Below are 22,927 nucleotides of genomic sequence, written 5' to 3'. Positions count from 1 at the left end.
TTTACAATAGTTTATTAAAACATTTTTATTCACTTGTTGAAAATTTGAGTTCAAACTGAAGCTTTTAGCTCTGAGTCCTCAACAGAACAAACTCAATGAGTTTTCATAATATAGGGTAATAGTGTAAATCCTACTGCTGTTTTAAAATCTTGAGAGCCAATAGGTTGGCATTGAAGAGTTCATTGGTAAATAAATCACCTTTCTTTTTTTGAGGAATCCTGTAATTGTGATTGAATTGTTAATTTTTACACATATTCTTTTGAAGGTATGGTAAGTTTTTCTTGCAGCAGAAGTGCATGTCTTCATTTCAGATTTGAGAATCTCTGCCTTTCTCTCTACATAGAACATTACCTTAATGAAAGTATGAAATGTCCATCTTTTTATAAATAATCTCTCAGCCTAAATATTTTTTCACATGTTATAAATATATAACATGTCACATTTGAAGGGAAATTAATTATATTAAAATAGCTTGTTATAATATACAATAAATGTATTAATTATAATGTCATTGATTTAAAATGCGACTTAATCATAGTGATCTTGATGTGATTTGTCCCCTTTGGTATCCTTATCAACTGGTATGTTTTTTTAATCCCTTCCTAGAAGAGTTAAGTCTGGCCAGGGAATGCAAATTTATTTTTATATTGATCTAAGTAAGTATCTGAGGTAGATGCTGAAGTCAAAGAATTTTGGATCATTTGTCTCAACTAAAATAATTTAATTGACCATACTCAGTGTGAAATACCTTATTTGTAATAAGGAAGAATACTTCCTACTAACCTTGTTCATTTCAAAATTTTGATAATAACTGACATAGTCTCAAAAATTCTATCCAAAAACTTGTTAGGTAAAATTGTGGTCCTCCTAGTTACACCTTTGCTTTCTGTCTCATTCATTATCTAGTGATCTAGCTCATTTTATATTTTCTCTAGTCTCTAATACTGTTAAGAAAATATGTTTGGCCAACATTATGTGTGCCTATATTAGATTGTGCTCATGTGATTGATGGTGACTGTTTCTATATTAATGTGTAATGTAATTCAGTATTCTTGATGCTATCCAAAGTTGTCAGATTGTGTTATATATATTTGTATAATTTATAACAAAAGAATATTTCAAGATTTTTTACTTCCTCTTTGGGTTCCCCCTCCATTAATATAGTTCTTATTCCTTCTTCTCCATTGCCTCTGGTCTAATTTTCTGTGGCTTTCCTTTTGGAGATGAGGCTCTTTGTGTTCATTAGACTTGTTTTCAAGTGACACACAGCCCTTCATCAAGCTCATGCTTGAGGCCCTTTCCATCTTGGTAAATCCTGCAAGAGCCTGCTTTAGCAATGTAGCCTTTGAGAATCCAGGGTGACTTTCCTTAGAATTTATTAGAAGTGGAGGTCCATGAGAATTTCAAATATTACAAGAGTTGGTTGTGTCTGTGATAACATTTTTTTTTCTTTGGGAAAACAAAAGTTTGATGGGGGGGTGATTTTTTTTAACATTTTTTCCATTTCAGCAAAATACCCATTACTGTTCAAATGCTATTAGACATCCTTTTTACCCATAATAGGATTTTCAAGTTCTTAATCTTCTGCTGAAGTTCTCTCAAAATTCAAGTTCATTTTTATTTCTAGATAACCAGTTTTATATTGTTCCTTTTTTCCAGTTGAGAATCCCAGATTTATATGCAGTGCTCCTGTGAAGTTTTGATCAGTGTTTTTATGTGATGGGGGCAGATTTTCCTGTTTATCTGTTAAATTTTAATGAAATTAATTTCCTTTTTGCTTTTGAAAGAGTAGTAATGTATTTCATTAATGTATGGTTTACAAGCCCCTATGATTTCCAATTCCTTTTCTGCCTATCTTTCACATGGCATTTTCCATCATGTACTTTTGGAGAATTTCCACTTTAATTGAATTTTTTCAATTTGCATCATATAGTGTACTCATTGGCACTATGTTTATGTTATAGATTATGCCTTTCTTACCATATCATTTTGGATTTTATTCCTTTCTTTTAAGGAATTAACACTTCTACTTAATTGCTTTTCACAAACTTAATGAGCATCTTCCTGTTCTATTATCCAGGTTGCTTTTTTTTTAGGTTGTTTTTTGTTTTTTTGTTTTTGTTTGTTTTTGCAAGGCAATGGGGTTAAGTGGCCTGCCCAAGGCCACACAGCTAGCTAGTCTGAGGCCGGATTTGAACTCAGGTACTCCTGACTCCAGGGCTGGTGCTCTATCCACTGTGCCACCTAGCTGCCCTCCGGGTTACTCTTGACAATTTTTCAATAGAAATGATTCTGAATCATAATTAACAGTTGATTTGAACTTTATATGAAATGAATGAATTATCTATAAACTATTGAATAAGGAAATCATTGGAAGAATAGTAGCATTTCAGGTGTCTATATCTGGTGGAAGGAGCCTTACACGTTATATTGTACCACTCTGTGGAGAACCTCTAACTACCTTGTTTGAGAGAACATAGGTATTCAGTATTAGTCACTTTTTTTTTCTGATTTTATTTTAATATCTCTTTGTATAAATGTTTTTTATACATTAATAAAATATTCTTGCTTAAGAGTAAACAGAATACCCCCTCCCCCCACAAAATATAGACTCGCTTGAGCGATAAAGGGGAAAGAAAAAAATTAAAATTAAAAAAAAATAATAGTAATAATTGTAGGTATGGCCAGGTGGTGCAATGGACGGAGCCCCAGCCCTGGAGCCAGGAGCACCCGAGCCTATATCTGGCCCCATACACCCGACAATCACCCAGCCATGTGACATGCAAGCCACCCCAACCATCCGTCTGCTGCGCCACGCAGATACCCTACAGCAGAGTCAAAGTGAAAGGAGAGAAAAAATATAGTACATGGTAGTGGAGAAATATGAAAGGAGGGAGCTGCGATTAGTAATGGCAATGGTGGAAAAATATGGAAGTAACTTTTGCGATGGACTTACCATAGAGTCACTTTTTAAACTAGGGTCAATCCATTGCTCCTTTCATACCTTAATTGCTTTATAACAATTCATGATATGTTTGGACACCAATAAGAAAAACTTAAGGAAATTGGGAAATGAAGATGACTTACTGGGTTAACCCCCTTTTCTTTTTAACCCTATGTATAGAAGCTTTGCCTTAGCATAGGACTTGTTAATTTTAAAAGGGATACATGCTAAATTGTTGATTTTTAAAATAAATTTTTATTAATATTTGTGTGCTTTTTTGTTGCCTAAATCTCTCTTTGTTGTTCTTTTCTTCTCCCAGAGAGCCATTCCGTATGACAGAATAATTTTTTTTAAAAGAGGGAAAAGGAGGAAGAGAAAAATAATTGGCAAATCTATCAGTACATTGAAAAAAAAATCTGAAAATACATGTAATGTTTCACACATGTGGACTTTACCACCTCTACATAAGTGGTCATGGAGCTATCTTTACATATCTGTTTTTGGGGGCTATACTTATTCTTGCTTGAAAGGCATTTTTAAAAATACCAGAAAATAAAACAGTGGAATTTACTTTTCAGTCAATTATTAGCCTATAAAACTGTGATCTTCTAAAGGGAATTATTTGCAAAACCCTGCTCATTCCCCTCAAATATCTTTATGGAGAGTTGATTCTCCTAACAGTTTTGTAGAGATGGAGAAGTATACAATTATCACTCCTCTCTTCTGGGGTAGTGATCATGTCTGAGACTTTTATCAATAGTTTTATAGTTTCCTATTTTTCAGATCCTCTGAAAATGAATTCCTCCTTTCAAAACTGTATCATTGATCAGTATAAACCTTCTGAATGGTCTCATCCCTTCAGGAGTCAATATTACTCATAATCTTATCTTGTTCTGTGGGAGTTTGCAAATGAATTTGTATTCTAGTCTGGTTTTTTCTTGGCTGCTGTCTTTCTGCTTTACAAGGAAAGCAAGTGTTTGCTGAAGTGAAGTCATTTAAAGACTTTTTTAGTCTCCTTAATGCATTACTTAATTTTTCTGTTGATTTTTCAAAAGTCTTCCTCATAATAGGTACTTGTATTTGTTGACTTGAATTAAAAGATAATAATTGCTAACAGAGGCATATGGTGATGTTGAGTAGGTTGCAACATATACTAATGAAGAAATCATTAAGATAATCAGGATATCAGAAATGTATGGTTGGATAAACAGTAAGCTGGTCATATAATGAAAGCAAGGAATAATTCATGAGTAGTATCCACACATTGCCAAAATATTTTTGAGAATGACTTCTAGTTCACTGTGAAAAGGAAGTTCTGGAGGATATGGATAGGATTGTAGAGAATGGGTTACTGTCTTTACTATCAAAAGGAATACATGCAATTTTGAGATCTCAGCTATCCCAGTCCTGATGTGGAAGGCACTGAACTAGAAGTTCTTCGACTTCGAATTCGATATTCTTTGCATTATACCATACTTATTTATTTTTTGAATCTTGAGATTTGTAATTGATACCTTAATATTCTCTGTGTTTTTATACTAGATTTTCCATTTATTTTCTGGGTGTTTTTAATATATTCAAATTTTATTTGACCTAAAGAAATCCTTGTAGCTTGTGGAGTAATTTTTTGATGGATAATGTTGGAATTTGTGTTTGCAGGTGGAAGATGCTTTATCCTATCTTGACCAGGTAAAGCTGCAGTTTGGTAGTCAGCCTCAGGTCTACAATGATTTCCTGGACATCATGAAGGAATTTAAATCTCAAAGGTAAAAAGACATTTACAACTTTACCGATGTTCTGTGCTTTAGGTGTGAACATTTGTTTGGGGGTATTGAGGATGAAGTCTCATGTCATTTTTGGGGATATGGGTAGGATTTTTTAGGATTGGCTCTCCATTAGTGAAAGGAATAGTGGGACATGTAAAGGGCTAAACTCTTTCTCTATTTCTTTAATAGCCTTTTTCATCAAATTTTCCTCTTCCCTGAGAAATCCACATTAATTTTGATCTAAATTGTTCCAAGAAAAGATTTTAAGACTCTTTTGGTGTTCTTACACAAAATGTTGATCTATTTGAAATAGAGGTTAGATAAATTCTTCAGTGTATATAGTATAGTACAGTACAGTACAGTACAGTACAGTACAGTACAGTATAGTATAGTATAGTATAGTATAGTATAGTATAGCCCAAAGAATAACTTGACCTTCTTAAAAATGAATGACTGACTTGGACTCTTCCCTTGCTTTGAAGAATGAAGCAGTTTGGGGTTGACCTCTTTACCAGGTTTTTTACTGGGGGGAAGCCCCCAACACTGTTGAAGTTCAAAGAAATCTTGGTCATCTTGATGTATTGATATGTGTGGTCTCTGGGTGTCCTTAGGTAATTTGTAACTTTTCTTTTTTCTTTTCAGTATCGATACTCCAGGAGTGATTAGTCGGGTGTCCCAGCTATTCAAAGGCCACCCTGACTTGATTATGGGCTTTAACACCTTTTTACCTCCTGGCTATAAAATTGAGGTGCAGACCAACGACATGGTGAATGTGACAACTCCTGGCCAAGTTCACCAGATTCCCACCCATGGCATCCAGCCGCAACCTCAGGCCCAGCCCCAGCATCCTTCCCAGCCGTCAGCCCAGTCTACCCCAACCCCTGCCCAGCCAGCTCCTCAGCCGCCACCTGCCAAAATCAGCAAGGTGAGAACTGAGAACATTCCATCCAAGTCCAAGAAATACCTGTGATTACAGCATCTCTGAATTCTCTTAAAGCTTTGACAGAGGCCATTGAAAAATGTCCAGAATTGTAGTTCAACATACCATATCTTGGGGTTCTTGTGGAATGATTCCATTTTGTAACCAAAACCTATAGAAAAGATTTTGTTCCATTTTTAAAATAAGATGTAGAATCTATAGAAGACATAGGTAATATGGTAGAACATGGATAACACTAGGTTCAGAGTTCCAATTCAGCCTGAGATACTCCTTCCCTGTGCCACTGTGGCCCTGTCATCTAACCCTTATGAGCCTTAGGCACCTTCCAGGGGCTTCATGGAAAAATCGAACAGTGTTATCCTGCACTAAAGAAATCTCAGACCCTTCAAATTAAATAAATGAAGATCAGTTTGCTTTGAGGGGTTATTTTGCCCTTGTTAATCCAGGAGGGTTTTTCCCAACTTTTGACTCTTGACTAGATCCTGTAAGATTTAAGAGATAGCAGAGTAGACAGAGCTGACCTGTGGTCAGGAAGACCTGGATTCGAGTCATCCCACTGGACATAGATTGGCTCTGTGACCCTGGTTAAGTTATTTAACTAACTCAGTGACCTTAAGCAACTTTATAAGACTACATTGCAGGGACACTAGGTGGTGCAGTGCATAGAGCACCAGCCCTGGAGTCAAAGAGGACCTGAGTTCAAATCCTGCCTCAGACACTTAACAGTGGCCTAGCTGTGTGGCCTTGAGCAAGTCATTTCTCTCCATTGCCTTAAATAAAATAAAATACATTTTTTTAAAAAGACTACATTGCAGAACTGTAGCTTACCTCTATTGGTGTATGAAATTTCTTCTAGGATTTTTTTATACCAATAAAATCACAACTTCTCTTCCTTTGCGAAAAGAACAATATCAAAACCCCAAAGTCCTTACGTTAGGCTATATGTATGACTCTCCTACTGAGTCTCTGTTGACTTCAGACCAGTCTACCAAGAATAGATGAATTCCCAGTGTTTATCTGGAAGCCTATTCTTCCTCCACTAGTCTGGTGGGCCTATTTGAATTCCATCATCCTTGTTCTAAAGAGGGAATGCTTTCTTTTCAGCCATCCCAGCTCCAAGCACATGCTCCAGCCAGTCAGCAGACACCTCCTCTCCCGCCATATGCTTCCCCACGTTCTCCACCAGTGCAGCCTCACACACCTGTGACAATCTCCCTGGGAACTGCCCCATCCTTGCAGAACAATCAGCCTGTGGAGTTTAATCATGCCATCAACTACGTTAACAAAATTAAGAATAGATTTCAGGGTCAGCCGGATATCTATAAAGCATTTCTGGAGATTTTGCACACCTATCAGGTAAGAACTGTCTTATTATTATGCTTTAATCAGAATGTTCTCTAGAGTATCCAGCTCATGGAAACCCTGGTGTTATAACCCTTGACTCTTTCTGAAAATCTATCAATCAGTATCTCTGCTTAACACATTTAAGTGAGTTTCTGTGATATAATTGTCTTGGAGCAATTGAGCAAAAGATTTTTAAAAACTGATTATGTATGAAATGAGTATATATTTAGAAAGTCTACAGAGTCACTTGTTCAGGACAGTTAATAGACAGTGGAATAAGGAAAAAATTCCACATGGAGGTTTTTGGCAGTTGATTGTGAAATCATGGGCATTGGGAAAGCCTGCCCTAATTTATAAAGGAACTCCCATTTCCCATTGTTCTCATCTCATGATGGAGGGACCTTTAGGGAGTGTCACAGTCAAGAAGGTCAGCATCTTCCCTCCTCTGTGAAGTCTGTTGAGGTGTTAGGTTTAGAGGCTTGGGATACACCTGTGCAGGAGAATGTCAGACTTGGAGGTGAGGTTTTCTATCCTCTCGTGGCAGAAGGAGCAGCGGAACGCCAAGGAAGCTGGAGGGAATTACACGCCAGCCCTGACAGAGCAGGAGGTGTATGCACAGGTGGCCCGTCTGTTTAAGAATCAGGAAGACCTCCTGTCTGAGTTTGGGCAGTTCCTCCCTGATGCCAATAGTTCTGTGGTGAGTACTTTGGATTAGGACTGTCACAGTGGGCATGGGCATCTAATGGAGCAACTGAACAGACTTAGGTTCTGGGCAATTTCTTGATCTGGTAAAGGGGGTTTGGAGAACATTTAGCTTCAGCAATGGGCTATAAAATGAAACTCTTTGTATAGAAGACCCTGTAGGGGGCAGCTAGGTGGTGTAGTGGATAAAGCACTGGCCCTGGAGTCAGGAGTACCTGGGTTCAAATCTGGTCTCAGACACTTAATAGTTACCTAGCTGTGTGGCCTTGGGCAAGCCACTTAACCCCATTTGCCTTGCAAAAACCTAAAAAAAAAAAAAAAAAAAAAAAGGAGACCCTGTAGATTGATTTACAGAAAAATGGCAAAGCAGCATTCAGAAGTCACCTAGACTCCCAGCAACAACCACTTCCCCCACTCCCATTCCCCCCAAATTGGAATACTCTGATAATCTGTGTCTTAATCAGCTGTTAAGTAAGACGACTGCAGAGAAGGTTGAGTCTGTGAGGAATGATCATGGAGGCACTGTGAAGAAACCCCAGCTGAACAACAAGCAACAAAGACCCAGCCAGAATGGTTGTCAGATCCGCCGCCACTCTGGGACTGGCTCTACTCCCCCTGTGAAGGTGAGGTGGGGGACCCTTTCTCAGGCTGTCTCAGCATCTCCTTAGGGACAAGTATGCACAGAAGTGGGTGATCAGATGTTCCCTGGGCTGAGAACAAGTGAAGAAATATCATTGATGATGGGGACTGACTTGTAATTAATCCCTCCACCAGCACAGATGACCAGCTCTTTTGTTCATAGTCTAAATGATCTGCTTGCATTCTGGGAGATCTCATAGCTAAAATAGGCAAGGCTTGAACTCAGGTCTGAACCCCAGGGCTAGCGGTATCAACTATACTGAGCTACTTTTCCTCTGTGTGGTAGGGTTTTTTATTTTTTATTAATTTTTTAAAGATTTTATTTATTTTGAGTTACAATTTTTCCCCCAATCTTACTTCTCTCCCCCCACCCCACCCCCACAGAAGGCAATTTGCCAATCTTTACATTGTTTCCATGGTATATATTGATCCAAATTGAATGTGGTGAAAGAGAAATCATATCCTTAAGGAAGAAACATAAAGTAAAAGAGATAGCAAGATTAGACAATAAGATACCAGTTTTTTTTTTTTCTAAATTAAAGGTAATAGTCTTTGGTCTTTGTTCAAAGTCCATAATTCTTTCTCAGGATACAGATGGTATTCTCCAACACAGACAGCCCCAAATTGTCCCTGGTTGTTGCACTGAAGGGATGAGCAAGTCCATCAAAGCTGATCATCACCCCCATGTTGCTGTTAGGGTGTACAGTGTTTTTCTGGTTCTTCTCATCTCTCTCAGCCTCAGTTCATGGAAATCCGTCCAGGTTTCCCTGAAATCCCGTCCCTCCTGGTTTCTAATAGAACAATAGTGTTCCATGACATACATAGACCACAGTTTGTTAAGCCATTCCCCAACTGAAGGACATTTACTTGATTTCCAATTCTTTGCCATGGTAGGGTTTTTTTTTTAAATGTACTTTCCTATAATTTCTATGTCAGTCATGCTGAACACCTTTTGTATATAGTCTTTGTTTTGATTATCTGCTCTTCTGAATTAATTTCCTTTGTGGCAGCAAAATCTCCCACTTCCTAGCACCCCCCCCCCCCCCATGTGGAACCTTTGGCTTGTTTTGGGGATTTGTAATTTCATTTGTCTTTTTCTGATGTAGTTTAGGGTTTTCCATATGTAAGAGTAAGGTAGTTTATTCTTACATTAAGAACTTGATGGTGAAAATTCTTCAATTGACTTACCCTTGTAATTGAATTCAGTTTTGCTTGAGGTATGAGTTGTCTTTTTAAAACCTGATCTTAGGCTGTGGCTCCTCTTGTGTGTTGTATTATGGTTTCACATGTGTGACCCTTCTTTGATCAGTTGGGGGTATCATAATACATAGTTGGGGAACAGTTTTTTTAAGGTTGAATTTATTTACTGTGAGTAAGTAGGGTTACGTATATTGTCATGACATTATTATGGATCTGGGTTGGTTAGCATTCTTTTCAAAGAGAATCTTAGATTAAGTGATCTCAGATTAGTCTGTAGTCTGTAAGGATATTGCTCCCCCTTCCAAAAGAGTTGGTAGTCTTTGTCAGTTTTTTCCTATTTAGTGATACGTTAATTTGTTCTCATTTAATCATCAATATCTTTGTCTAAATTGAGCTCCAAACGCCATTGGTTATTCACCTTCTAAAAAATTGTACAGGCTATTATTTTCTGTCTCCTTTTATGAATAATCCACCTATTTGTGGAAATAAACCCAGAAGAAAAGCAATATTTTAGCAATTACAATAGGGTCACCAGTTTGTAGAAATGAGAATTAGGGAATTGAAATATATTGACAAAGAATTCCTTTGAATTGGTTTTTCCATGTTAGTTGAAGATGAAGAGGGACCTCTGAAATATGCAAGTGGAATGGACTCTTATTTGCTTAGTTTCTTAATCATATGATTGAAATTTATCTTTCTTTTTGCAGAAGAAACCCAAACTATTAAACTTAAAGGACCAGCCCCTGGCAGAAGCCAGCAAGCATGGTGTAGGAACTGAATCCTTGTTCTTTGAGAAGGTGAGGAATTTATGGAAGGATTAAAGTTTGTGTCCTATCCAAATTTGTATAATGGTAGCATAATTTTTTTTTCTGGTTTCATTAATGCTTATGATGTAATAAGAGATTTCTGAATAAGAACCCTCCCCCAGCATCATTGCACCACCACCCATTGTAATACAACCAATCTATAAAACAAGTACCTAACAGAACATGTAACCTTCCAGTACCCTATCTCACCTCACCTCTTGTTCTCTGGAACACGTTTTGATAATTGGTAACAGTGCCTGAAGAAGATGCCCACCTGTGCTCAGAAAAACTCCAGTGCAGTGTGTGTTTGCTTGTTTGTTTGTTCACCCATTTCTTCTAATTGGATCACATTTTCAATTGTGTTTCATTGCTCAGTGTTAGAACTAGCTAGATGTGTTAGCTTGACTGTGTGTGCATGTGTAAGTTTGGTCATTTGCACCTAGATACGTCTTTTCCCTTATTCATGGAGAGGAAAAGCTGTTCAAAATATCTTGATGTGATTTTGCATTGAGAGCTTTCTCCACTGTTAAAGTACCATACAAGTTGTGATGTCTGTTGGAGAAGGGTGAACCCATGTTGTCCTTGAATTACTATTTCACATCTTCTGGGATGCTTCTGGAAGGGGAGGTAATGTGTCTCAGACAGAGATTTATAGAAAGAGCCAGCCCTCAGGTCGGATTTTTTTCCCCCTTTGGAACTGGGGTCATCCTGAGGATGGACAGCAGGGTGCTCTGGACATTGCTGGCAGTGGTGCCTAAGGGGATTGGGCCAGCCCTGTGGTACTGGGACGCTTCCTCCTTGAAGAGCAGTGGGGAGCACTCTTCTTGGGGGCTCTTCTGGATCCAGCTGCACCATCTCTTGAATAGCCGATGACAGGGCAAGTTTCAGATCAGAGGGCAGAAGTAACTCATTTCAAGGTGCTATTTTTCCTAAGATTGCTGCTTTGGGCCTCTGGATAAGCAGTGGGGGGTTTTGTGCCACAGACCAAGAATGGCTTCTACAGCCCTCCCTGTTTTCACCACTACCCTTTTCCATTTCTCAAAGGTCCGGAAGGCCTTGCGGAGCACAGAAGCCTATGAGAATTTCCTGCGCTGTCTGGTCATCTTTAACCAAGAGGTCATCTCTAGGCCAGAGCTGGTGCAGCTTGTCTCTCCTTTTCTGGGGTGAGTCAGGGGGGGACTAGGACTCAGGAGCAAGCTCTCATTGCAGAGGGGTGGAGGTGTACCACAGAATGCTAAGGTTATCTTATCTAGCTCTTTATTTTTTGGATGAGAAAAGTGTTCCTGATAGCTTTAGCATTGTGCTCAGGGTCGTGTTCTAGGATCAAGACCTCAACACCTTGACTTATCCTCAGCTCATTGTCTAGTGTTTTTGGAGACCCGACCATTCATTTCATTCTTGAGTCTCAAGAATTTACACGAGCATTGCCAGCATCTGAGTTGATATTGTCTGAACTTAAGAGGATGTAAGTTTTAAAAATTAAATTTCAGGACCAGTAAAGGAAAACAAGACACTTTTCAGGAGGTTTTTCCCTGCATTTTGCTTGTGATTCAAAGAGTCATGGCCCATTTTCAGCCCAGCCTTTTTTCTTGGGTCAGAATGTTAGCTCAGAATGACAGAGATGGACATGGGTGGCTGTTTGTAGACTTCAGGAGGCTTCAGGGAAGACATGAGCATTGAAAAGCAGTCAGAAGCAGGACTGGAGAATTCTGACTCCTTGTGGTGCTTCTTTTTGGAAACAAAGCCTTGATACTTTAAAGTGCTGCTGTTAATTGACCACTTGTTTTGTTTTTGTTTTGTTTTGCTTTGGTTCTTTAGGAAATTCCCAGAGTTGTTCACATGGTTTAAAAATTTTCTGGGATATAAAGAATCTGTTCACCTGGAGACCTTTCCAAAAGAGCGTGCCACAGAGGGCATTGCCATGGAGATTGATTATGCCTCCTGTAAAAGGTTGGGGTCGAGCTACCGAGCCTTGCCGAAGAGCTACCAGCAGCCCAAATGCACAGGACGGACACCCCTGTGTAAGGAGGTAAGAGGCATTGATCTGCTCGATGCTTCATCTTCATATTCATAGAATTCTAAGCCTAGAAATTATGTTTGGACCAAGGAAGCTGGAAATTCTCAAGAGAGATAAACTATCTTGATGGAAAATTATTTCTCTTGTTATTTAATGCTTCTCTTAAGTAAAATCCTTTTGTAAACACAATTAGGGTTTTAGGTTGTAACAAAGTAATTGGTAAAGACAAAATCCATAGAGAAATCTTAGGGGAGAAATGATGAATCTCCCACATGATATTTGTACTTTGTCAGTCACTTGGAAATTAATGAGCTATTTTATCTTGGGTAGTAATGAGATTCTGTCTTTAAAAAGAAAAAATATTTATAAGAATACAAGTAAGTTTAAAAATCTTGCTTTATTTGATTAAAGCAGCATTTTTTGGAGTTCAAAGACCTGGTTATAATGATCACTCTTCTAAAAGTTTTCCACACTTTTCCCCAAAAGGTTTTAAATGATACCTGGGTATCCTTCCCATCATGGTCTGAGGACTCCACTTTTGTCAGCTCGAAGAAGACACAGTATGAAGAACACATCTATAGATGTGAGGATGAACGCTTTGAGGTACAGTTTCATCTAGCTTGGAATTCTGAAGTTGTGTGGAATAGGGGTGGTGAACGTTAGTTCTGGAAGCAGCATGTTTAGACTCTAAATGGGAAAATTTGGTACAGCAGTTGAGGTCATGCCTTCCCTGCCTTTTCCTTTGCCCTCTACTTCCTGCCCCTATCTTTTTTTTTTTAAGGTTTTTGCAGGGCAAATGGGATTAAGTAGCTTGCCCAAGGCCACACAGCTAGGTAGTTATTAAGTGTCTGAGACCGGATTTGAACCCAGGTACTCCTGACTCCAGGGCCGGTGCTCTATCCACTGCACCACCTAGCTGCCCCCCTCCCCTATCTTTGAATTGCTTAAAACAGAAGTCCTGGTGAGCTGAGAGTCTAGAACTCCTCTTTTTTGTATTTTTGAAGTTTAGGGGGCAGCTAGATGGTGCAGTGGATAGAGCACCAACCCTGGAGTCAGGAGGACCTGGGTTCAAATATGGCCTCAGACACTTAATAATTGCCTAGTTATGTGACCTTGGCCAAATCACTTTAACCCCATTGCTTTAAACAACAACAAAAAAAATTTGAAGTTTAAATTTGAAACTGTTATGCAAAGAATGAAAAGAATTACATTGAAGTTGATGGGTAAGTGAAAATCTAGGATGAAAATGAAGGGAGGTAGAAATTGTCATTCTGTGAGTATATTTTAAATTATCTAGTGCAGGAATAGCCTAGTTTATCAGTTAACAAAGGTGCAACTATTAGGATGCATATTTTATAATTTAAATGTAAATTAAAATCATTTTATATTTACATTTTGCATATTAGAGGTAAAGTGTGGTGGTGAAATATAAAGAAATCTGGTTTGGGGTTCAGTAATATTAATATTTGTATTGCAGTTTTCCTCTGTTATTTTTCACCATTCATGAAACGAAGATACTTCACTTAATAGAAGAAGAAACTGATGGTAAAAGTTTAAGTGATATGACCAGGGTCATAGTTTTTGTCTTGAGTGTTCTGACTGAGGTCTAGGCTCCTGTCCTCTGTGGTGTTGGTGTTCTAAGTTTAAAATATTAGAGCATGCCAGTGCCATGGGAAGTCCTGGTTCAGATTATGCTTGTGACCTGATTTGGGTTTGGTCTTGATAAGCCCCTTTGGTGATGTCTGAGCTTCAGATAACTTAAAAGACTTTGAGTAGCAGGAAAGTATCTGTTGGCATTGATGGGGGAACTCCAGATTTGGTTTTTAAAGTACTCTTTATTAAATGTGGGTATAGTTCCTATTTTATAGGAAATGCTGTCTTTTTCTTAAAGAGACATTTTTCCTCTCTCCCTTCTTGCTTCAGGGGTTGTCCTCAAAGCCCAGAGGCCCTGCCTGCTGGGGAGTTAGGGGCAGAGAGAGAGAGTCACCTGCCCTGTTCACAAGGACCCAGACAAATGCTTTGGTGCTTTGGAGTGTAGTGCCAGCAGTGGGAGTTTGCTTGTCTCTGGGCCCTGAGGGGAGGTTCTCTGGATAGGGACACTGCAGAGGTTGTCCTTGGGATGCAGCTGTTCTATGCTATGTTGCTGCGGCTCGTGGAGGGCATCCTAGCCTAGTAAAGCTCCACACAGCCAGCATCACCAGTTGAGGAAGGTGACTGAAAGATGGCCTTGTTTTAAGAAGCCCACAAATTTAGACAAGGCCATCAGAATGGAATGTGTTATGTCCTCGAGTCAAATGAAGGGAGAAGGGGATGGTCAAGCCCTTGGACCATCATGAATTCACAGCTCCATTGTACAGCCCATAAGAAAAAAGCAGTCTGGTCCTAAAATAAATGATTTAATGTTTCCTAATAGAGAATGTTAACTATTGTTGCCTTCACACCATATTTATCGAATTTAATATTACAGAGGCCACGGCTAAATGTGAATGAGCCAATGGATATTTTCCCCCATGTCCTGAAGTTTATTTTGATCTGTTTTAATGAAAGTCACTTTAGTTTTCAGGAAAAGATGACACTTCTATCTCATGAGGTATTCCCCATTAGAAATTTGTTAATGAGTGTACGTTTGCTGATTTTTTTTTCCCCTGCTCTTCTTCCTTAGCTTGATGTGGTCTTAGAAACCAATCTGGCAACTATCCGGGTCCTAGAGACAATTCAGAAGAAACTTTCCCGTTTGTCTGCTGAGGAGCAGGCTAAATTCCGCTTGGATAACACCCTGGGTGGGTCCTCTGAAGTGATTCACCGGAAAGCGCTCCAGAGGATCTATGCTGATAAAGCAGCTGACATCATTGATGGCCTGAGGAAGAACCCATCCATTGCTGTCCCCATTGTTCTGAAGAGGTACACCTTAGCAGGAGAAAAGGGCACGCTGGGCAGTGTGCATGTGTCTGGAGAGTGGTTCCAGGGACAACTTGAGCGTTTCTTCACAGAGCCTTTGTCCACTTTCAGACTCCTACAGAACCCACCAGGCTGTGGTGTGGAGCAAGTGTGTTTGGATGCCTCAAAGGTCCTTCACGGCTGTTCCACAGTGGGCTCTGTCTGTATTCTTTTAGCCTCTTAGATCGTCCACCTTGTGACCCCCTGGCAGTCCCAAGCAGCTGAGACACTTCACGTTTTTCTCTTTAGTGGAAACTCACTGTTGTTTCTGAATGGTTCCAGGAGCATTCATTTTTTATCCCATGAAGTTGTTAGATATCTCTTTATTCTCATAACGGAGAGTGAGCACTACTCTAAAATGGGCTTTATGTTAGAAATGGGATTCCAGTGTAGTTTAGACTTTTGAGGCACAGAATCAATTTCTTTTGCAAAGGTGCAGAGTTAATTTCTTGACCACAGCATTACTGTTAGTTTTTGTTCCTCATTTTCATTTTTGTCATGGCCTAGTAGATTGTTTTAGGTGATTTGTTCAGATTTTTATTTTGTTCCCTCAAAAATGCTGTTAAATATAACTTAAGTCCTTAGGGAATAACTTTGCACTATAAACCAGTCTTCCAAGGTTTGTTTTGCATACTCTTGTTTCTTTTATCTTCCTTTATTCAGTATGCAGGTTTTTTATCTATTCTAACTTAAATGTCTTTTTACCATTTAATACATTTTTTCCTTATTATTTATCTGAGATTTCTATTTTCTTCTTCTACTTACACTTTTTTGTTAAGCTAAAGAACTGGATTTTCAGCCACCTTTACTTTATTCAAGGCACTTATTTACTTATATTCTTGTTAATGGTTTTTTAAATTTGATCCTTGAGTAACTTTCACATAACTCCCTACCTTGTTCTGTTTAGAATTGATATTTTCAGCCTAAGTTTCTGAAATCTAGAGATTTAATCAGGGAAAGTCTCTTCATTGTTAGAGAATTTTAAAAATAAGTTGTAGGCACTGATGTGTACTCCAAAGAGTTGAATAGATTTCTACTGGAGTGTCTGTAGATGGCAGCATGTGTAGTAGATTAGTTTCTAATGGACCTTGTTCAAACCTGGTTCTGTGTACTTATACTTCATTTGTTCCTTTTTATTTTTGTTTTTTTTTCCATTAAAGGTTGAAGATGAAAGAGGAAGAATGGAGAGAAGCTCAAAGAGGTTTCAACAAGGTCTGGAGGGAGCAGAATGAGAAGTATTACCTGAAGTCCCTGGACCACCAGGGCATCAACTTCAAACAGAACGACACCAAGGTCCTGAGGTCAAAGAGCCTCCTCAATGAAATAGAGAGCATCTATGATGAAGTAAGCTGGGTATCATCTTCCTCTGAGGGTGTCCCCTTCGTATCTGGAATGTCCTCATATGCACAGCAGTATTAGTTCAACTGTGGTTACAAGTGTGAAGTAGAGTAGGTACATTTTCTCTACCCATCCCTCCACCAGAACTTCACTTGACAGAAAGGTGCCACTTTTTTGGCCTCATGTTAAATGGCCTTATGCTGTACAGAAGAGAATGAGAAAGTTCTGTGGCTTCATCCACATTTCATCTCAAGTTGTGTAGGTGCTTTGTTTGTAGTCTACTCATTCCTTTTTGAATCTTCCATTTCCATCCTAGTCTTGGAATTCTTCTTTCAGTCTCCCTCCATGGCAGGGCCAGGCTCATTATTTGGAAGCCCCACTTTTGTGCACCTGTCATAGCTGCTCAGAAACCTTTATACTTGCCCATCCCCAATCACCTGACACAGTCAAAACTTTACACAGTAACTTTTAGGTCCTTGATAAATGTTAATTTTGGTATGATGCAATAAGTACTATTGGTTATTAACTTGTGTCCTTTTGGGGTGATGTCTAGACCCCCAATCTCTTCATCTTGTCACGCAGTAGTCCCCCCTAGTCATGAGGGGTCCCCCTAGTGGCATGCATATGATTTGTGGCTGATGTATGTTCTGTTTGTCTCTTTTCTACTTTAGAGACAAGAGCAGGCTACAGAAGAGAATTCTGGGGTCCCTGTTGGCCCACATCTTTCTCTTGCTTATGAAGACAAGCAGATTCTGGAAGATGCTGCTGCTCTGATTATCCACCATGTCAAGAGGCAAACAGGAATCCAGAAGGAAGACAAGTATAAAATCAAGCAGATTATGCATCATTTCATTCCAGACCTGCTATTTGCCCAGAGGGGTGACCTCTCAGATGTAGAAGAGGAAGAGGAGGAAGAGATGGATGTGGATGAAGCTACAGGAGCTGCCAAAAAGCACAACGGAGTGGGCGGTAGCCCCCCAAAATCAAAGCTACTGTTCAGCAACACAGCAGCTCAGAAGTTTCGTGGGATGGATGATGTCTACAATCTCTTCTATGTCAACAACAACTGGTATATCTTTCTGCGACTTCATCAGATTCTGTGCTTGAGGCTGCTGAGAATTTGTTCCCAAGCTGAGCGACAGATTGAAGAAGAAAACCGGGAGAGGGAATGGGAACGGGAAGTGCTGGGCATCAAACGGGACAAGAGCGACAGCCCCGCCATTCAGCTCAGACTCAAAGAACCCAGTGAGTGCCTGGGTAGGGGGAAGTCTCGGGGGGTTACAGTTGTATTGATTTTCTTTGTGGAACTCAGGTGGATTTTGATCACTTGTCCTTTTCTCTCATTTTATTTTTCCAGTTAACAGACATGTGTTTTCTCTCCTTCCCATTCCTATATCAGAGAACAACAAAAACCCTTTTAACAGATGCATAATAAAACAAAACAAATCCCCACTGTTTTTTATATCTAAAAATGTATGTCTTAGTCTGTATCTCAAAACCATTTCTTCTCTGTCTAGGAGAGGAGGATTGGATATTTATTTTTGAATTCCTTACTATCTTTTTGCTGACCCTCGAGTCCTAGTGACTACCCCTCACAATGTTTTGAAGGATGAGGAAACCATTTAAGATGCTCCAGGATGTTACTTCTGGCAGTTTGTAAGGGTTGTGCTCTGGGTCAGTGCAGGTCGTTTTCTTCCTAACTAGTGAGCAGTGTACTTTTCCCTTCGAGCAGCTCACATCCTGGCAATGCCAGAGCTTCTCAGAAAGGAGATGGAAGGAAACCAGGCTTGAGTAGGAAGGAGAACATCAAGCAGACAGAGTGAAAAGAGATGGGGTAGATGGTGGGCTGCAGTTGGAGAAGTGAGAAGAGGATTCAGACCTGTCTCTCTCCAGCTCCAGTCATGAATTGTGCCCTTCAGTCAGGCAGGACCCCGAATGGAGTTGCTCAGGCTGCATCTGAAAGGGCTGATGACAGTGGCTTAGAGCTGAAGGTCCTAAAAGAGCATTAAGATGAAGGAGCATCTAGTCTTTTTTTTTTTTTAAGCATCTAATCTTAAATGGAATTCTAAGCCACAAAGGGAGAGATTCTAATTTTAATCTTATTTTCTATTGAGAAAGTTGATAATTTTGCTGTGATTCCCCATGTATATGGTTGGGGGGCAAATCACAACCATAGACTCTTTCAATCTTGAAAGCTTATTCTTATTCCACAGAAAAATAAACTATATTATGGTGCAACATTTTGAAACTAAAGTTTCAAACCTAACAAAGGTTAGGTTAACAGCCAATGATTTCTCTTCTGTACATCAGTCCTCGCTGTGAACCAAATAACCTTTGATGCCTTCTATATGGATATTAATGTTCTTAATTCAGTTTTACCTTTAAAAATAGGACATGCTGAAATTTAAATTGACATGCAAGCAAAAGACCTAGGCCATTACTTTGTCATTACCAGTTTTCTGACTTTCACCTTCTCTTCTTTCTGGTTGTTGCGGCAGCCAGTGAGGGCAAGGACTCACCTGCGGCCTGGACGAGTCAGTTAATTCGTCTTGTAAAAGGCTGGACTGAAGAACCATCCTTAAACAAGAGGATTCTGACAAAATGTATTTGCAGACTATTGTTCAATGTGGTTCACTTCTTGCTGCCCTAGAGAATTTGTCCTATTTTCCTTTCTGTCTGGACAGGTCCCAGCCCTTGAGCTTGTACTGTCTCCCTCCTTCCAAATACTTTCCTCTTCATTAGAGTAGCTTTTATTAATACAAGCCCAGAAAATAGCGTTCCTCTCTGGGTTGATCCAGAAACTTGTTGCAGGCCCTTGGTACTGAGGTATTTTTGTGCTCTCAAAATCACTCAGAAAGCCAAGGAGAGCTGGGTCAGTAGCAGCTTTATAAAGTGGTCAGTCATTTAATTTTAGGAGCTGGCGTTCATAGAGGGATACCTCCCTTTTTCTTAGCCAGGTTGGTCTTTATCCACCTGTTTAAGGACATCAGCTGTCTCTAACCTTGGGGGTCGGGTGGTGTTGTTAAAGTCCTGTGGGAAGTGCCCTGTCTGGGTATTTTGGGCATCGGGCAAAACTTCATTCATCTGTTACTTTTTCCCCCACAGTGGATGTTGATGTAGAAGACTATTATCCAGCCTTCCTGGATATGGTACGGAGCCTGCTAGACGGCAACATAGACTCATCACAGTATGAGGACTCCCTGAGAGAGATGTTCACTATCCATGCCTATATTGCCTTTACCATGGACAAATTGATCCAGAGTATTGTCAGACAGGTGAGAAAAAGATGGACACTGCTTGATGAAGACTGGAGAGGAGGGAGAATTTTTCACAAAGAGCTCTTGAACAAAATAGAAGAGAAAAAGTTGTAGTTAATATTCAAGGAAAGAGGTTTACTTTAAAAAAAAATCTCTGCAAATTTTTCAGTAGTCCATGGTGGGGGCTATTAATACTAGTAAGACTTGTATTTTGTTTTTTTCAGAGTTTATGAATTACACTTTGACCTTTTCTTTTGAATAGGACCCTGGTGTTTTTTGCTTTGTTTTGTTGTCCACAGATTGACCTTGGTCATTTCAATGTCTTGTAACAGTTCCAGCCCTTCTCTAGCCCTCACCCTACTTTGCTAGCTGATCAGGAGGGTGAGCTAGTTCAGTTTCCCAGCAGCCTGGTCTGGTCGGGCTGATCCTATGGGTGTAAAGCTCCCTTTTCTCTTAAGATCCATTGTTTCATCTTGTATTTTAGTACTTGAAATTTATTTCAAAGGGAATGGGTATCATTAATGGCTGTTTGCTTTTTCTGTTTTTCTCCTTATCTTTCAACAGTGATTTCCTTTCTTTTGGTCTATTATGGTTCTATTATGGTGGGTGATTGCTTTACTTCTACTCCAGAGCCCTGTTAGTTTGACTGGGAGCTTTATAAATTAGTTATTTACAACAGGAACAGCAGTGATCGTAATGACAGTGCAATAAGTAGCTTACCCAGAAAATTCTGACTTGAGTGCTTTGCCCAGAGCTCTGCATTCCTAGAGGGATGTAGTCCATTGTGACTCCATTTCTTGAATCATTGCCTTTAATGTTGCAGAAAACTAATTCATGTATTTGCAACAAGGTGTGAAAATGTTGCTGTTCCTATTGTTTTCATGACTTATATCCAAGTTGTTTATATCATGCTAAGTGCCCTTTTAGTCATCTTGGGAAGGTTAGTATGTATAGTATAGATTAAAGAATGGTTTTTCAAAGTCACTTTTGATTGTGACATTGAGAAAGTAATAATTGTCAGCTGAACTAATTTTACATTTTTGTACTTAATAGTTAGGCCTTTAATCATGACTTAGGTATGCTTCTAAGGAACCCCAAATAGTAATAATAATTATAATAGATTTCTCTTGTGTTGCCAGAGTATAGTGAAAAGAGCAGGGATTTGGCATTGGAAAACTCAGGCCCTCTTCCAATTGTTATCTCTATGATCTTAGCCAAATTGCTTTCTCTCTTGGGATCTCAATTTCCTTATCTTTAAAATAAGGAAATCTGAACTAGAATCCTAGAATTCCTTTTGGCACATTTGGTTGTCATTGGGAAATCTACGTGGTCTGGTGGACAGAATGTTGGAGAGGGACCTGCCTGGGTTTTAATCCTTGTCTCTGTTCCCAGATGACCTTGTACAATTCCCTCATCAGTAAAATGAGAGAATTGGTTTGTTTTAATTTGGGATAAGATCCTCTCTATTCTAAATCTGTTTTGTGATTTATTTTTTGAATGAATGCTTCTGAGTCATTTGCAAAGTCATTTTACAAGTAACTCGGTTTTTTTTATTATTAGTTTTGCTGATTTATTTTCTCTTATAAAATTGTTAGAAGGCAAGGAGGGGGAACAGATGCTGAGGGGGAAATACAGGCAATGTAAAAATCAGATATATGACATAGTGAAGGTAGTTAGGCTGCTTGTGGTTAGTTTTTAAATATGTAGACATATTTAATGAAATCAATTTCTAAAAATCTTAATTTATTAGGAAAGTTTGCATCATATATTGATCTTTTCAGCATCCTTATGAGGTAGGTACAACAGAAGTATTATTTCATATTACATATAGGGAACCCTGTGCCTCGGGGTGATTTGATTACATACAGCTAATATCCAGAAGGAGTTGAATGCAGGCCTTCTTCCAGTTTGTCCCTTTGGCTCCCGATCCATTTTGCTACCTTGTTTTCTTGTTGCCATTTCTATGAACATAAGAGCAGCTTTCACCCAGCAGACTCATAGGGTGGATTTTAAATAAATTTCTAAATCCTTTTCATCCTTCAATGGAGGATGTTCTTTCTCCTGCTCCTTCCAGCCGGAGAATGAGGAGTCATCTTCCCCTTCATTTGTAGTGCCCCATCCAGTTTACCCTCTGCTAGTTATTTTGACACCACATCATCTCTTTCAAAGTAAATCGCATAGTGTCATCCTACTTATCATTGTCTTACATTCAGGATAATTACCTGAGAGCTAATTGAGAGCTAAGGTCCAAAGTCTTACATATTGAACTTTGACTTTCTTTCATAGTCTCCTTACCTTTACTTTTAAGTCTCTCCTATCTACTTGTTGCTTTCATCATGGTTTCCTGTTCCATTAGCTCTGGCTTCACTTCTCTCCCCAGCATAGATATCAAAAGTCAGCTGTTTTCAACACTGCCTCCTTTGATTTTCCAGAGACATTTGTTCTCCTTTACCGTCCAGTACCTTGTCATGCCCATTACTATTTGTGTCTGCTCCTGAGATGGTAAAATATACTAGAGAAAATAACAAAACTGTTTAATCATTTATTCTGTCACTGCTGCTCTGGAATTAATTATTTCAATGTGACTTTCCATATTCTAGCCCTTCATTCATTCCTACTTTACATGAGGCAAAGTGAAGACCAGCTATTCTTTTCTTTCATTCTGTCTCAAAGTGTTTGTCACTATACCATTCTTTCTCAAAAAAAAATCCCCATTTTTATTTCTTTTCTCATTCCCATTTATGTCCTTTTCCTTTTCCAAGATGCCATCTGTATACTTAAACCTTCATCTTTTTCTTGTGTCCTTTTCTTTTGTCTCTTTCAACTCAGCTCTTTTCTACTTTCAAGCTTGAAAATCCCTGACCCTCCAAACCTTCCCTGAACCTTCTTTCTTTTTCCTTCCTTCCTTCTCTTTCACCACCTGTATATCTTTAATGCCTTTTACGTGCTGTTTCCTGTCCTAACTGCACAGTAGAAGATTTCAGCTTTCGTCACTAAGAAGGAAACTGACCTCTTCCTCAAAGAGCTGTCATTATAT

At 39.1% G+C, this 22,927-nt stretch overlaps 1 protein-coding gene across 7 annotated transcripts in view; it reads left to right on the top strand.

Annotated features, from left to right (window-relative positions):
- SIN3A (SIN3 transcription regulator family member A) overlaps window positions 1-22,927 on the top strand; it is a 73,272-nt gene that overhangs the window by 36,456 nt on the left and 13,889 nt on the right. For all 7 annotated transcript variants that reach the window (XR_012477776.1, XR_012477775.1, XM_074232748.1 and 4 more), the window contains 13 exons: window positions 4,604-4,710; window positions 5,353-5,635; window positions 6,755-7,006; window positions 7,539-7,691; window positions 8,161-8,319; window positions 10,243-10,332; window positions 11,386-11,504; window positions 12,160-12,370; window positions 12,845-12,961; window positions 15,021-15,259; window positions 16,456-16,639; window positions 17,305-17,878; window positions 19,739-19,908. Coding sequence is in view for 5 of the 7 variants with exons in the window: in XM_074232748.1 (XP_074088849.1) it covers window positions 4,604-4,710; window positions 5,353-5,635; window positions 6,755-7,006; window positions 7,539-7,691; window positions 8,161-8,319; window positions 10,243-10,332; window positions 11,386-11,504; window positions 12,160-12,370; window positions 12,845-12,961; window positions 15,021-15,259; window positions 16,456-16,639; window positions 17,305-17,878; window positions 19,739-19,908 (2,658 nt within the window). In the remaining 2 variants the exon portion in view is untranslated. The remainder of the gene's footprint in view (window positions 1-4,603; window positions 4,711-5,352; window positions 5,636-6,754; window positions 7,007-7,538; window positions 7,692-8,160; window positions 8,320-10,242; window positions 10,333-11,385; window positions 11,505-12,159; window positions 12,371-12,844; window positions 12,962-15,020; window positions 15,260-16,455; window positions 16,640-17,304; window positions 17,879-19,738; window positions 19,909-22,927) is intronic.

The sequence above is a fragment of the Macrotis lagotis genome, chromosome 4, assembly GCF_037893015.1.
Source record: "Macrotis lagotis isolate mMagLag1 chromosome 4, bilby.v1.9.chrom.fasta, whole genome shotgun sequence".
In the NCBI taxonomy this organism is placed as follows: Eukaryota; Metazoa; Chordata; class Mammalia; order Peramelemorphia; family Peramelidae; genus Macrotis; species Macrotis lagotis.
This window is presented reverse-complemented; position numbering and strand designations above follow the sequence as displayed.